We start from the raw sequence: 15,916 nt of genomic DNA, 5'->3' as shown, positions 1-15,916 counted from the left end.
CCCTCCGACATGCTGATGCTCAGTAGATAGCCATGAATGAATGAGAAATGCTGAAAACAAAATGAACTTTCCCTCTTGGATCTGGGACGCAGCATGTACCTCCCAGAATAGGGTAACTTCCCCTCTCGTGGTCAGTGTTCCTCGAAACACAGCACTGCTCACACTCACATCTTTTCGTGCCCCACAGCATCCCTGCACTGTGTCCTGCCAAGGCCAGCTGCCTTCTGCCAGCAGAGCTTGGCACACAGCTTCTCCGTGTTTCTTGGGGAGGATCATGCTGTTTGCTTGGGCTCCCAGCTGTGTGTGGGGGTAGGCTCCTTGCTAGGACAGGAAAGCCCCGTGGCTTGTCCACAGTCACTGCACTGAGTCAGATTACAGCGTGGGCTGCTCCAGCCAGAAGGTGGTAACCCTTCATGCACAGCCCACTCTGTTCCCATACCTTGAGCTGGCCTCATCATGCTAAAATGCCCCGTTCCTCCTTTCTGTATTTTATTTAATTATGTACAATTAAGAAGGACATCTGGGGAAAATAATGAATTGCCCTGCGGCTTAAAAACTGTGCTTACCTGCTGGGTAGCTATTTCTTCCCCATCTAGTTGGTCGAAATAGCAATATTCATTATGACTGCTTGTCAGCTATCCATCCCTAATTATCTAATACTGATTATTCCTTGCTGTGCAGAGAATTGGGGCGTAGGGGGGTTCCAACCCCCTGGATTTTCCTAGGCAGTGCAGGGTAGAAGGAGCTGGGCCCAGGTCCCTGTGTGGGTGTGCGCTGCAGGGAGCACACACCTCCACCCCCGGCTGCTTCAGGTGGAAGGAGCTTTCCAGGAGCAGCTGAGAGGCTAATTTTTTAGCATTGACATTTTTGTCACAGTCAATGCAAGAGCAAAAAGTAATAAGGAGGTAATTTTTCCAAATGGTAAATACGGTATAAATACATTTTTAAACGGGCCTCACCTTGCAAGAAAATTGATATTTTCTGGGCAGTGTAATTTTTCATTTTATTATCAAAAAGCATTCAGCTAGCCGTGCATGAAATACAGTCCCTAGAGCTGTCACAATCCCCACAGGCCCCTTTATCTGGCTGAGTTCAGTGAGCGCTGTCTGTGAGCTCTGGGTTATTGTTTTAGGATGGTGCTTTTCCCCCTCATTAACCTCTCGCTGTCACAGGGGAGGAGCTTGCCTGCTTGGGCTGGTGGCAGCATCCAGCCATACTACCTGGGCTGAGGTGGGAGCACGCAGGGGGATCCGTGAGGAGGTGGTGTGCAGTGACAGGCAGCATGGAGGAAGGGCTTCAGAACCCCCACCTCTGCCACAGGGCACTCTGAGCTGCCACGTTCATTATATTCTGCTTTTCTTCTGCCCGCTGCTGGAGACGAGAGAGGAACAGATGGGGCTGATCCAGTATGGCTGCTGCTATTGGGTGCTCCTGCATATCACAGCCCTGCTCTCTCCACAGCGAGCAGCAGGAGCACTGGGGTGTTAGGTCAGGGTTGTGTCACATAGCGAACTGCAATATGACCTCCTGGGCAGATGCAGGGGATTTGTGGTGGCACATCCATCTCTGCAATGAGGTGGAAGGAAGGTAGCAAAGGTAGAAGAACTGACGGTGTGCACCTGCTAAGTGTCCGTCCCGTGTGTGTTACAGTGCCCAGTGCCCCACCACGAAAGGTGGAGGTGGAGTCCGTGAATTCGACAGCCATCCGGGTGAGCTGGAAGCTGCCCATCTCCAACAAGCAGCACGGGCAGATCCGGGGCTACCAGGTGACCTATGTGAAGCTGGAAAACAACGAGCCCCGTGGGCAGCCCGTCATCAAGGATGTCATGCTGTCGGAAGCACAGGTACAGCATGGGGACGGCGGGCTGGTAGGCATGGCACCTTCCCTCTCTGCTGAGGGCTGGGCTGTCCATGCCCAAGCATTCATTGGCAGATATGGAGCATGGGACACAGCCCTGCCTGAGTAGGGCGGACAGTTTATCCACAAGCTGTAACTGGTGAAAAGTTAATTGGGAAAGAATTGCTGGAGGAGAGATGTTGTAGCAGGTGATGCTCCTCTCTTATGCCTTCTCCCACACATACCTCTCTCTTCCTGCCTCATCCTGTGCTCACTCCAGAAGATGTTCAGAGGGTCTTAAACAAGCCTCAGGTCTGCTGCTTCTGTGCTGCTGGCTGTGTCCAGAGCAAAGCATCTCTCCAGGCAGAACCCTCAGGTGCTGCCAGCCCTCGGGTGGCTCTGCATGCTCAGTGGGACCAGCTACCATGCAGGGCAGCCCTGGAGGACTCAGCAGAGCCTCCCTTCCCTTCTACTTGTGCAAGACAGGGACCTTGCACATTTCACCAAGCTGTGAGCTAAGCCCCTGTCCCCACTCAATGCTTCATACGTGGTTATGGGCTCTCTACAGCCCAATAAGCTGCACTGCCTCTTCCCAGTGGCCAGGGAAGTTGTTGGTGCTCTACAATGAAGCACAACTCGTCTTTGGAGCAAGGGTCCTTCATCCTGGATGACCCGTGCTGTTCTCAACAAAGATAATCATATAAATGAAGTACAGGATCTGCTGCTGTTGGAAGTGTCGAGTGATCGATTCAGAGCTGGCTTGCTTGAATGATGCCCAATATAAATACTGGAGAGCTGCAACGATTAATTGATCTGTCTCCTGAACGCAGCTGTGAATCATTTATACGTTTGTCAGTGGGGAGCACGGTACACAGAGGCAGCTTTCCTTCCCATTCATATTCTGAAGGATAAAACTCAGTAATAAGAGGAAAACTTTAAAGAGAAAATGCTGTGAGGGTCCTCACGGTGTTATCTGGGACACGTCTTTGTTTGTTTCAGATGTTGTTTTATTTTAATCGTTAGAAAAGCTACTTGCTGCCCTTTTCTTATTCCAGGAGGATATAATCTTCCATATTGTTTGAACAATTGATGCTGTGTTGTTCAGCTGGAGTTTGGAGTTAATGGGTTAGTCTCAAGTGTAGGTGGGTAAAGCTGGCAGTGTTGTTCATGTTGATGTTTTCAAATATTTTCTGCTTTCCCAGCCAGTTCTGCTTTCATTCCTTACTCATACATTTCTGAGAGAGGAAGGAACTCCATGCCAGTGTGCAGGAACTGGGGGTACCAGAGCCAGAAATTTTCCAAGGAGTGATGGATTTTGCATAGTTTTGAATGTGTGCAGTTATCACCAAGGAGGCAAGTTGCTTTAAGCTTCCTGGCCTGTCGGGCCATTTACCAGTCTTTGATATTTGGTGAATTTATGTGGGGAAAATCCTTGTTAGCTACAGCATTTTTTCCCGGTGCATATCATGCTGTGTTCATCTGCTGAAATTCCTGAGTGGAAGATGGTTGCATGGAAGTGACTGCTGTGAAGAAGTCACGTCACTCTTGGGACAAACTAACGGTGACCCTGCAGGAAGGTTTCACTGACTTGGCAGAAGAGATATCTCCCAAAAGAGCGAGAAGTCGGGCGTGACCTGTGCTGGTGAAATGCCTCTGCTCCAGAAGAACCCTGTGAGAGCTGCCGTCTTTCAGTACAGCAGCACGTATCTTTGCTAACAGCCAGATCAAACTTTAACAAGCAGTCTGGGAAGAGTTGTTTTCAGTGGAGCGAAACAAAGATTCGCCGGTACACCTGTCTGGGAAGGTCACAGGATATAGATGGAGTCCCGTTCAAGACTCATAAACATTCATAAAATGTAAACTGATGCACAAAGAGAGAATTAAACCGATTCCAAATGTGGGTGCAGGACAGAAATTCTTTGGACATGTAGGCAGAACCCCTCCTCCTGCCCAGACAGGCTGTCTACTGATTTTGAGTAGGTATGTACCACGTAATCTGCTTCCTGCAGATGGTATGAAGACACTGGCATTAAAGCTGGCTCATGACTTTTGCTGATTGAAGACGAGAAATACAGAGAGAGTAAACGAAGATGAAAGGAAGAAGAAAAGGGAAGGAGATGTTAGCTATGCAGATAATACAAATTCTCAGTTTTCAAAACCATTTGAGCGGAAAGGACTAAACCGTCAGCAGTGAAGGAGGGGCCCCGGTGCTGGAGAGATCATGCATTATTTTGCAGCCTCCTGCCTAGGGAGAAAAATCCTTTGTTAGGAAGGTCTTGCGATGGAGCTGAAGCTTCTCCCTCCTCCCTGGGGCCCTGCCTGTGACTGATTACCTCTTCCAGATTCTCTGTGCCTTCTAGTCTGAACTCTGTATGCAATCATCCCGGCTCCAGAACCATGTTTAAAATGAGTGGGGGCAGCCTGGGGTCTTGTCTGCGTCCTGCCGTGCTCATACAAATGCTTGCTGGCTTGGGAAAGTGGGGGACGGCAAAGCCATGGGGCCCAGGAATTAGGTTCTGCAGAAGAGAGCAGGGGCCCGCTGTCTTTCCTTGGTCTCCAATCTTTGAGCAGCTCCAGCAGGTCTACATGAGCAGATGGCTCAATACCCTTTATCCCTTCTCGGGTGCCAGACCCATGTGCCTGCAGAGTGCAGTGCTGAGCAGTAGCAGGGCTGAACCTGGAGCTCTGGGCACACAGGAGGTAGCAGGGGATGTGGAGTGCGTGCTCGTCTCACTGCTTACAGCCTTCTGCAGATCCAGACCTGCCCAGAGAGGTTTGCTTCTGCTGCTGGAAGTTAGCTGGATACAGCTTCAGATCAGACTGTGTGGAGAAGGGACTCCTGACACTTCTTCCTCTTGCTCTGCAAAGAGCCATAGCAGGGAAGAGGTGTGCTGCCTGCATGAGTGGCTGCAGGCTCACGGTGAGACTTGGTGGTGTTGGCAGGCAGCACCTCTCCATCCAGCAGGCAGCCCCAGTGTGCATCCTACCAGAAGAGCAGCAAGAAGTAACAGTGAGCACTTAGAGCTGCTGGAATGAGATCAGAGGAGGTGGACAGTGCCCAGCCCAGGTGTAGCAGAAGAATTTGCAGCCTTCTTCTTTTGCTGGGTGATAGACTGGGATCCTTATCTGGATCTGCATGAAACAACTTCTGCCTGTGCTCACTTGGGTGAAGAGTCTGGTGTGTTGGTGAGATGTAGCATGCTTCATAATGAGAACAGAGCTGAAAGAAAGGCACAATGTAGGAGGCATTTCAAGTAATGGACAAAGGAAAAGTTCTGGAGCCATCAGACCCTTTCACATCCAACAGACTGAGCACCCCGAGCTTGTATCTGGAGTTTCACTGTTGCACAATGATCACTGAAGCAGAAATCAGGATCTGCAGGAAAACCCCAATATCTGCTTCTGATAGCTCGGGATATTTAGGAGGGATTGAGTCTGTCTTTTGCAAGAGCCATGGTCAGGGAAAATAGCTATTCCCTGCTGAGACACGACTACGCTGTGCGGTGCTGAAGTGTAAAATGAAACGTTAAGGCACTGCAGCTGCTATAAATACAGACTGTTAGCTTTAGCACTTCCCTGAGCCATCCTGCCTCACGCACACAGCACTGTCTGAGTTCTTTTTATGACAGCTCCTGGGCCTTTCAGATCAGTTTGTCTTGCTGACCAACCTTACACGCTTAAAAAGCAATCAAGCTAGGATAGGAAGGAAATGTTTTGATCTGCGGGTGATATTTTCATAATGAAATTGAATTTATACCAGGGTATTTATGCAGACCTGGATTTTCACTGTTACTCCTCCGGCACAGATCTCAAGGCGTTTCTTTGCGCTCTGATCTGATACAAGATAAAAGACCACTGAAAACGTAAGAGCAAACAGAGTCTGAACATTAAACATTTGGTCTAAAATCCTCCTGGATGATAAGCTCCCTGCTGTGGTGCGAGAGGCTGCAAGATGCAGTAGCCTTGCTGTTTGTTGCAGTGAGGTATCAGTTTCTGCTCGTGCAGCTGCACACAGCCCTGCGGCAGCGTGGGGTGCTACAGCCACATGGCCCCATCCACCAGGAGCACAGTGTTGGAGTGACTTCTGATTGAAAGGGCTGCCAGCTTCACATCCTTCCTGCAGCAATACTTGGTCAGGGCAGAGCGTGTGGTTGTTGGCCGTGGTGGCATCAACAGCGGTGGCTGGATTTCAGGTGAGCACACACAACACTGAAATAACACCAAGCTGCATGTGGAAAGAGGTCCTTTAGGGACAACAGTGGCTTGTCATGGCCGTGGCCTTACAGGAGTTCTTTAGGGACAGCTTGACCTCTTTGCTGAAATTAAATTCTGGGATGGTTTAGGAGGATGGATCTGCTGCAAGTCTCATGGCATCAAATAAGGGAACTATAATAGAACTGTAAAAGAACCTTTCTCATATAACTGCTGCTTTCTGAATTTAGAGAATACAAATGGCAAATATTTGGAAGGTGTGCCATGTATTTTACTGCTGATAGAGTTCTCTACCACTGCGATAAGCTCCAGCCTGTGAAAGCCACCTTAAATAGCCTGAATACAAAAAGCAACTTGTAGCTTTAATACCATTTAGTGCTTCTGTAGCACCAGCAGGTTCCCAGGCACTTCAGCAGCATTAGCTGGGCATCCTGGTGTCCTGGGGAAGGCAGGCTCTGAGTGCCATTTCACAGCTGGTGACTCAGGCTCAGCACAGGGCTCACCATGGCTCACGCTGTGTGTCAGAGACAGTAATACCTATCTTCCACTTTCATCTCTGTGCTTGAACCCATCGACCCACACTTCCTCCAGGCAGATTTAGTAACCTGAGGGGTAACGCTTCACCATGGCTGAGAGAGCTCCCTGTGATCTCTGCAAACCTTCCTTTGGTGCATCAACCACAGAGAACCATGCTGCTGGTATGCCTGACAGTTATGATGCCGTATAACCCCAAATCCCTTCAGAAACCTGCATAGTCTCTCTCCAGAGCCATAACTGAGCTGCCATGGCTGCAATCCCTTGTGGTCTTCTACTAGAAAATGTTTTCTGTAGAAGTGTTGCCCGCAGGGCTGCTCTTGCCAAATGAGTGTTTGCTGCCTCAGTGTTGTGTAGTTTGAAATGAGGAACTGTCTCCTTGGTACAGGCACTACATCTACCTTTGCTCCAAGCCATGCAGCACAGTTGGAGAGGAACAGTGTAGCGTGAACCTCTAAGTAGGATCTTGGCCTCACTGTGTTTCCAAGAGAAGGCACTCCGCAGTTTTCTGAGATTTTCAAAGCACCTTCTTGCAATTGCTACAGGAAAGAGATCTGTAAATATCATTTTGGTGCTTTCCTGCAAAAGTCTCCACTGGGTTCTGTGTGTGAAGTCGTTAATTCTCAACAAGAGATGATGGCTGCAGGATCACTAGATCAGAACCTGGAGATCAGGCCACAAAACTTTGTTGTGAATGCTGTCACTTGTGGGACATCGTGGATTCTCAGAGCCTCATCCCTTCTTGCTCCTCCTCGTGGAAGAGGCAGAGAAGTGTAAACAGAGCCAGAAAGGGAAAGGATGGCAATGTTAGGAAGCGGTGACCTTTTGGTCCATATGGGAAGAAAGTGCTTTGCCCCACCTTGTGTGAATGAGCACAGACCTCCCGCTCAGGCTAGCAGCATGTAGAGATTTGCTCTGTCCCATTTCTTCCCTTGGCACAGCCTGTGCCAGGTGACCCTCTGTATGTAAGTGTTACAATCCCCCTCACCCAGTCCTGCTAACCCCCGCTGTTGTCATCGTCATCCCCTTCCTACACGTTGCCCCTTAAAACTCTGTGTCTCCATTTTTCTCTCCTCCTTCCTTTCTCCCCCGTCAGTGGAGAGCTGAGGACTCCGTCGACCACGTAAGTACCACTTGTGTGTATTCCAGGTTGGAAAAGAGGGGTTTGGAAAATCGATTTGTGAATTTTGTAGACACAGTGCTGTCAAAACATCCTTTTCACTCCCTTAATGAGGCTGGAGAGTTACATTGTGAAACCTTCCGCAAGCAGCAAATCCAGAGAAAATTGGCATTTAGATTGCTACTAAATGTAGAAAAGCAATTGACATTTCCTATAATCTGTATTTCCAGCTTGTTGTAGTGCAGTTTTAGGCAGGCTCAAGTGATTGACTCAGGAGGTGCATCCTACTTTCTGCAGTAGTTGGCCCACCGAGTTACACAGTCAAATTAGATATATAATCTTTAAACTGCATTGATTATAGTCATGAAAAGTAACCTACACTCTCAACCATGACCTTTGGCTGAAACACAGATAGTAATAAGAAAACAATCACATTTAAACAGTTAAATTCAATTTTTTTCCATATAATTCTGAAATATCAAATTGGAGGAACAAACTCGAAAATGACCTTTTTAGAGTCAGCAATTCAATTATGTGCCCTACTGTGAGCTTCTCCGGCACAAAGCATTTCTCCTCCTGCTTTATATGGAGGAGTTGCGCTCTGAGTGGCTTTGTCATGCCAGCACTGTGTTTACATTATGCAATCAGACCTTCTTTCATCCATCCCTCGTTCTCTCTCCCCTCCTCCCAGCTCGCTTGCTTTGCTCCCGGTGGCATGCTTTTGCGTGAGAATTTCTCTTTGCATGGATTTGGGAGGAGTTAATTCTCTTGGGATGTTCAGAGTCTGCAGGTTTTGTGTGAGTGCTTCCCTGCGGGTCCATTGGCACCGATCGGACTGCACGTCCACTCACCCGCACACACACACCTGCTGCAGGGGCAGAGTTGGGACGGGACTCTGGTTCACACGGTGATTTTGGCGGGGTTCTTGTTGGTGCTTGTTGATTTTTCTCTGGGCTGGCTGGTTCCGCGATGGTAACAGGGTGATATTGATGAGTAAGCCTGGGCAGGTAACCTGAACCAGCAGCACCGACTGGAGATCAGCAGCTTTCATAGTGTGGGTGTTATTGGGAGGGAGTAATGAGAGACTGGCTGCTCTCCGAGAGGCACCACAGGGACTGTGGACAGAGGATCGGACCCTGGAGCAGCCCCTGAGAGCGCCTGAGCTGCCTCTCCGCAGCCAATGGAGCTCAGCTCAGCTCTGCTCTTCTCATCTGAAGGGATAAACCACAAACCCTGAGCCTCTGCCTCCTGCCCTGAAGCTTCCCAGCCCCTTCTAATGACTTGGCGGGTTATTAGTGCTGACGGTCTCAATCCATTTCATAGCACCCACAGCCAAACGCTGTTCAGGGGTAGCTGCCCTAGGTCTCTAAGAGCTGCTGTGAGAGCTGCTCCAAGAGCTGTGCAGGGCTTGGCAGAAGTCACGTTACTGCTGGAGGCCAGGAGGGAGGAGCAGTGCTCGTGCTTTGATCTCAAATTGAAGCGTGGAGCCGTGCCCTCCTCCTGCCCAGAGGAAGCCAGGGCATGCAGGGGTGCTAGTGCACTGCCTGCTCCCAGACCTCCCACAGTGCAGGGTTTTCCCTCCGGGTCCTGTCAGTGCCTCATGCTGACCCCGTCCATGCCCGCTGTGCTGTGCCATGCCTGGCAGGGAGGGTGAGCACGGTGCTGCGGCACTGCAGGTGCTCCTGCCCCAGGCTGCACTGCTGCCGGAGACAACCTTAAAAACCCCCACATGAGCCCCCAGGAGGTTTCTGCATCTGGCTGATCTGGCTTCTGCTCTGGTTCACAGCTCCGCAGCCCTCTTACTCTCAGGCTTACTGTGTCAGGGTTACAGCTGTTCCCTTTCCTCCCGTGCTGACCCGCAGGTTCTGGTGGGTCCCTGGGAGTGCCAAGAGTTAGGGGTGAGATGAGGCAGCTCGGTGCTGGAGCGGTGGCAGTCACCATTTGCTGGCTCCACGGGGGAGCAAGGCAAGATGTGTGTGCTTGGGTGCGATGCACGAGTGTGCGCCGGCAAGTGTGTTGGTGTGATGCTGTTGGAGAAGCTGACCCCGGTGCCCTCCATTTGCTCGCTCTGGTAATGGGTGTTTGCTCTTCTCGTTTGCCTCTTCTCTGCCTCATGGATGCACTCCCAGGAGACGGTCATTGGAGGCCTGCTGCCGGAAACCACCTACTCCGTCACGGTCGCTGCCTACACAACCAAGGGAGATGGTGCCCGCAGCAAGCCCAAGGTCATCACCACCACAGGGGCAGGTGAGCGTGGGGAGCGGAGACCGCAGCCTCACAGGGGTGGTGGTAGAGCCTCCCTAGAGGTGCCCTGGGAGTACAGGAGAGGCACCTGTGGAGGAGGAAGCAAGAGGGCTGGAGGTGCCACAGAGGTGCATGCTCTTGTGATCTGCAGCCCTTCCTACAGGCTTTGCCATCGGATCACCCGAGCAAAGTGCAGCAAACAGACGGACACTGCCAGGGCCCGTGAAAGAGCCATGAAACTCGTGGGCCTGAGCTCCTCTGCGTAGTCCAGACACCTGGGAAGAGGAAGCCCAAAAGTCACAAACAGCCTGCCCTCATGTTGTCCCCTGGTGCAGCAGGGGTAGGCGAGTGCCATTTCTTGCTTCCTGTGCTGACTGCAGTGCTGCCTAGGATGGCCGCTGGCGTGGTGGGCCCTCAGGTGCTTCTCAGCTCCCCATGGCCTTTGCTACCACCGCCTTCCCTGGCTTGCATACCTCAGCCACCCTGCTCCTAGAGCTGTGATAAAACCCGGAATGCAACAAATACTACCATAGGAGTGCTGCGGACACAACTACTAGGTCTGGTGATCCCAGCCAGTTCATTCTGCTCTCTCAGTAGACTTGTGCCCTGTACCTAGTGCCAGGAGCTGGGGCACCCCGGCGTTCATCAGGTGCTCTCCTCTGGATGCAGTCAAGCTTGCCTTCAGCAGTGGCATCAGCTAGTTGTCATTGTTTTGTCCTCGATTTTCCATTCATTAGACCTGTCCTTCAAATGATAATCCTGCTGCTTCTAACACCAGCCACAGGAATGGTACTTACCACTGGTTATTATGGGAATGCAGCTTGTGCAAACTGAGAGCATTTGTTCCTGATGCTTTTTAACAGGAACAGCTTGCTGTCTCCTCTGCGCTGCATATGGGGAGCTCCAGAGGTAGTTTCCACTGTCACAGTCTCAAATGCTGTCTCCCTTGTGCCTCACCATGGTGTAAGCTCTGTTCATCAAATTGCTACAGCTGTCCTACGAACAGGAAAGCTTCCTAAACATCCCAGTGTTGTGCTGTAAACTGCAGTGAGTCTTCCTACATTACGGTGCACATTTAAAGTTAATATTTTGAATCGACTTTGAAAATAATGTGTCCCATAATACTGGCTGCTGTTAGATGTTGTATTACAAGTACAGTGGCAGTGGAAATTTAATTCTGTGTCTTAAATACCCACAAAAACACTCCCATAGCTGCCTTGGCACTGGCTTGTCTTCAGGCTTGACCTCACAGGGGAGTGTTGGTATCGCCCTCTCATGGCAAAATTGGAACATAATTCTGCCAAATACGTGTTTCTCTTGTGCTCACCTGAGGGCTCAGATGTTTCAAAACGGTGCACGGGTATTTAGCTAGGTTTGGCTACAATCCCATTTTCATTTTTATGTCAGTGTCGCCATCCCTACGACTCTTAAGTATCTTCCCTATCAGTTCATTTGTTTACAAATCTGAGCTGATGTGAAGTGAAGACGCATCCTTTTTTAAACTGAAGGAGATCAAGGTATTAAAACCATCAATTTAAAGCCATCAGTTCCTAACCCGTGACGGCAACACCCCTTGACTTATGCAGCATAATCAAAAGTCCCATGGAACGCTTGTGTTCACCTCTCACATCGACACTGGCATCATGACTCTGTTCATCAGCTAAAGCAAAATGCATTCTGATGGTAAACAGCCCGCCCAGCTCCGCTTGCCTGCAGATGGTAAAACTGCAAGGTTTCAGGATGAAATTAGTCTGCCTCCAGACAGACCAGGGCGCTGGACTCGGCCTCCTGTGTGGCTGGTGTGGAACTGTGCTGGGGCTGCGTGGCCTGGTGCTGGGCACTAGCTGGAGAGTCTGAAGACCACTGATTAGGAGGACGGGATTCAGCTCTTGTCTGAGATAAATGGGAAGCTTTGAGGTACCTTAAACCTTTCCTGTAAAAGGGGATGAATTTTGGGGCTGGATGTGGCTGGATTTATTGCCTGTTTAGATGGCGGCACATGGGAAAATGGCAGCCAAGAGCTGGCTGGCTCCAGCTTCCCTCACCACTGGATTAGGGTCGTTCTACCTCTATCCATGTGAATTGTCTGTCGTCCTCTTCACCCTGTTGTCTGAACTTTCCCGCTTTCCTCAATCCTCATGGACTGAGCAGCACGGAAGCTGTCCTTCCTCTCCCTCCTCCCAGGCTACAGATGGTCATTGTGTGTTTATGTTGCAGTCCCGGGGAAGCCCACCATGATGATTAGCACGACAGCCATGAACACAGCCCTCATCCAGTGGCACCCACCCAAGGAGATGGTAGGGGAGCTGCTGGGTTACCGGCTGCAGTACAGACGTCTTGATGAGGAAAAGATGAACACAATAGACTTCGGGAAGAGAGACCATCATTACACTGTGACCAACCTGCACAAGGGGGCCACGTACCTCTTCAAACTGTCTGCCAAAAACAGAGCTGGTCCAGGAGAGGAGTTTGAGAAGGAGATCACTACCGCAGAAGATGTGCCGAGTGGCTTCCCACAGAACCTGCGCGTGGTGGGTCTGACCACTTCCACCACAGAGGTTGCATGGGACCCCCCAGTCTTGGCAGAAAGAAACGGCAAGATTGTCAACTACACAGTGGTTTACAGAGACATAAATAGCCAGCAGGACCTGGTTAACATCACCAAGGACACAAGTATCACTTTGATGAATTTGAAGCCTGATACCACTTACGACATCAAAGTGAGGGCCCGCACCAATAAGGGGGTTGGGCCGCTCAGCCCCAGCATCCAGTCCCGGACCATGCCCGTTGAGCAAGGTAAGTGGCCCTCTAACAAGCCCTAACAGCAAACTCTGGCTCCAGGACAGGGACCTTTGCTTCAGTTCACTTCCCTTGGCTCTGACTAATGAGATCAGGTACTGTGTGGCTCCTAGTGTAAAACTGGTTCAGCAAGGGGAGGCTCAATGAAGGATTCCTTAAAGTTGTCGTTTGGGGGGTGGGGGAATGAGGGGTATTGGTGGTAGCTTAATTGCTTTCGTCGCTCCACAGGCACACTTTGCTCTTTTATCTGTACATGAAAGGCTCTTGCTTGAACTGGAGCAGACAGCTGGGTAGGATCATCTACAGATCCAGTACCTGAGCACCACTGCTCTTTGATCATGGCAAAGGGCCAGCAGAGTGTGAGTGGAGGGGGGAAGAGAAGGCTGCAGTTCAGCCTACAGCTTCATTTCTGTGATGCTGGGAAGTATAGTCAAAAAGGGGAACTCCACTGGAGACTGGAGACTTGGTAAAAGGCTGCTGCTCTTTTCTCCTCATATCTCACTTCTCCGCTGTAGCTGACCTCTCTGACGTCTGCCGCTGAGTTAGACAAAGAGAGACTTGGAGCTGAGCTGCTGCCTGGCTCTCTCCTGACTTGGCCCACAGTGCTGAAAGATCTTGTTTTTCATTTCAGTGTTTGCTAAGAACTTCCGTGTCAACGCTGTCATGAAAACATCCGTGTTGCTGAGCTGGGAAGTGCCTGACTCCTATAAATCTGCAGTGCCTTTTAAGGTAAGGGTGAGATGCAGAAAATGGGGAGCTGGCAATGAGCGGGTCAGGGAAAAGCAGCACCTTGACATGCTGCATGGTGTTTTCAGGCCGTCAGACAAGAGACCACCAGAGCAAGGTCAGATTGCTCACTCGTCTGAGATCTTGTGGAGCTCAGATCTCCAAGTTCAGGTTAGGTAGCTGCTCTTGCTTTTGAGCACCCATGTGCAAACCGTGACACACAGAAGAGCACACTGCTGCTTGATTTGCCTTCTTTCACTCTTCTTATGCCAGAAGATACTGCAATTTTGTTGATTTCTTGCTCTTTTGTTCAGTTGTGGAATAGCCAGCAAGCGCTTGCAGCTCATGGTAACAAACAGGCGTGAATAATGTTAGTTGAAGCATACCAGCAGAGAATGCCAACCTGTCTTATCAGTAGCAACTTTGGCTGTGTACCCATTTTTCCCTTGGCAGCACCCTTGAAACTTGCAGCCCCCCTTTTCTAACAGGGAGGGGAACGTTTCAGGACCCTGAGATTACTGATGCTTTGCTGGCGAGCGGATGCAGTGGTTGTTTTCACACAGTCCCAATCTGTGCTTCACTCCTCCATCAGCTCTTTCAGTATCTTATACTTGGTATTTGCACAGTTGGAACCTATCGGTCAGGCTGGCGCAAGCTTGTCGTGATGCCTGATTCAGAGTTGAAGTGTGAGAAGTTACAGATGTGATTTAATCACAAGAGATCACCAGGAATAATCGGTCTGAAAACCAGTCAGTGAATCAAACTAAAACCAGCTCCTTCTGCAACAAGTCCTGTCTCAAACATGAAGATTGCTTTTTCCAGTTACTGCAGAACATCAGGGCAGGTGCATAAACTCAGGGAGTGAAAGAGAATAAGGAACATCCTCACCATTCGGGCGTCACAGGTGTGAGCAGCACAAGCTGTGTGGGAGCCATGGCCAGGAGAATGGGGCTGCATCCACATCAGTGCGTGTGAGCACCTCCTCATCCTTGCTATAACTCTCCTTGTCTAGATCCTAAAGCTGAATTAGCATGATCAATAGCAGGCACTTGTTAACATGCAGAGTTTAGCTGAAGCAGACAAGGCTTTTACGGAGACCTCATGGTATTCAAAGCTTTCCCAAGCGTAGGATGTGTTAGGATCAGTGCTCAGATATCTGGCCGCAAGGAACTTCGCTGATCCCTGTGACTGTGCGCTCTGCTGAAGAACCAGTCCACTTCATCTTGCCTTGTTCTTATGGTACAAAGCCCACATCTCTGTCTGGCAGCTCAGAGCACGAAAGGGACAGTGTGACCTTTGGAGCATTACTAACGTGTACGGATGGTGGCATGGCTGGAGGTAGCCAGGATCCAAGGGCATGGCACTGATTTCTTGTCTCAGCCTGGGAGCTGTGACTGCTGACACAGTGACTCAGAATCTGCCCCTTTCGCGGGTTAACTCTCAGATGACACAGGAGCAGACAGCATTAGCCACTTACTAGCTGAAGAGCAGCCATGCAAACAAGAATGTTACGAGGGTATTTCTCTAATAGTGTCTTCTTTCTATTAATACTTCCAGGCTTGCAGACACACACGAGTCGAGGTGAGGAGCTAAGAGGGTCAGCTCCAGGTCGCTGACTGTGCCAGTCGAAGGAAATCTATAACTTTCAGGACTTTGTATTTTTATAAACAAGACTCACCTCTCTCCACTAATTCGGGCACATGGGATGCTGAGGCCAGAGCCTAATACTGTAACTAGCATAGCAGATAAATCTCCATGGGAACAATTAGTATTATCTACACTTGATAAACAGTCTCATGCTAAATCTATGTCCCAAAGGGTGTCATATTCTACTTTAACAGATTTAATTAAAGTAGATATTGTTCTGACAATGAATAGTGGGACACAGGCAGGACTGTTGCTGTTTTTTTTCATAGAGGATGAGCTGAGACTTTAGGAATTGTCATTGCTACCAAATCAATAATGAAGGTTTTTGTTCTCTTCTGGGAATTTTCATAGCTTCTTCTGGTCTGAGAGATAAATTCCTTGTAAAATGTTGCCCAGCCTATGTGCTGGTGCAGAGACATCATTCCTTTTCTATTTCAGAAATGCAGAAGGTCATTCTGGAGCTTGCATGAAAAGTGTAAGATAGATACGACCTCCTCCCTGGGGAAAGTGCATTGCCCTGAGACATTCTTCAGCTGAAGAGCAGAATGGGAGATATACTGGTTGTTGAAGGCAGCATCATGAGGTGTCTTACAAATCGGGAGAAGGAGCAGCACATTTGGAAGTGATTATGATGTAGGTTCAGAAATAGCCCCTGGGAACCTGGGCGGTGCTTTCTGACATTGTGTCCCATGGAATGTAATACTCTTGCCCCACAGACCATCAACTTCATCTACTTCTCCATCAAGTAATTACTTTTGCAGTGTTGCACACTGTGTGTCTTTTCACCTTTTAGTTCA

At 49.7% G+C, this 15,916-nt stretch overlaps 1 protein-coding gene across 3 annotated transcripts in view; it reads left to right on the top strand.

The window, feature by feature from the left end:
• Positions 1 to 15,916, top strand: part of PTPRF (protein tyrosine phosphatase receptor type F) — a 338,292-nt gene that overhangs the window by 285,822 nt on the left and 36,554 nt on the right. For 2 of the 3 annotated variants that reach the window (XM_065740315.1, XM_065740306.1), the window contains exons 13-17: positions 1,651 to 1,844; positions 7,680 to 7,706; positions 9,833 to 9,950; positions 12,165 to 12,743; positions 13,378 to 13,475. In XM_065740315.1, coding sequence (XP_065596387.1) covers positions 1,651 to 1,844; positions 7,680 to 7,706; positions 9,833 to 9,950; positions 12,165 to 12,743; positions 13,378 to 13,475 — 1,016 coding nt within the window. The remainder of the gene's footprint in view (positions 1 to 1,650; positions 1,845 to 7,679; positions 7,707 to 9,832; positions 9,951 to 12,164; positions 12,744 to 13,377; positions 13,476 to 15,916) is intronic. The other variant, XM_065740325.1, reaches the window with a different exon arrangement.

Source organism: Cyrtonyx montezumae, unplaced genomic scaffold (genome assembly GCF_038088225.1).
Source record: "Cyrtonyx montezumae isolate F1298 unplaced genomic scaffold, pur_monq_1.0 scaffold_1, whole genome shotgun sequence".
Taxonomy (NCBI): Eukaryota; Metazoa; Chordata; class Aves; order Galliformes; family Odontophoridae; genus Cyrtonyx; species Cyrtonyx montezumae.
Note: the sequence above shows the minus strand (reverse complement) of the source record. Positions and strands in the feature narration are given on the sequence as shown.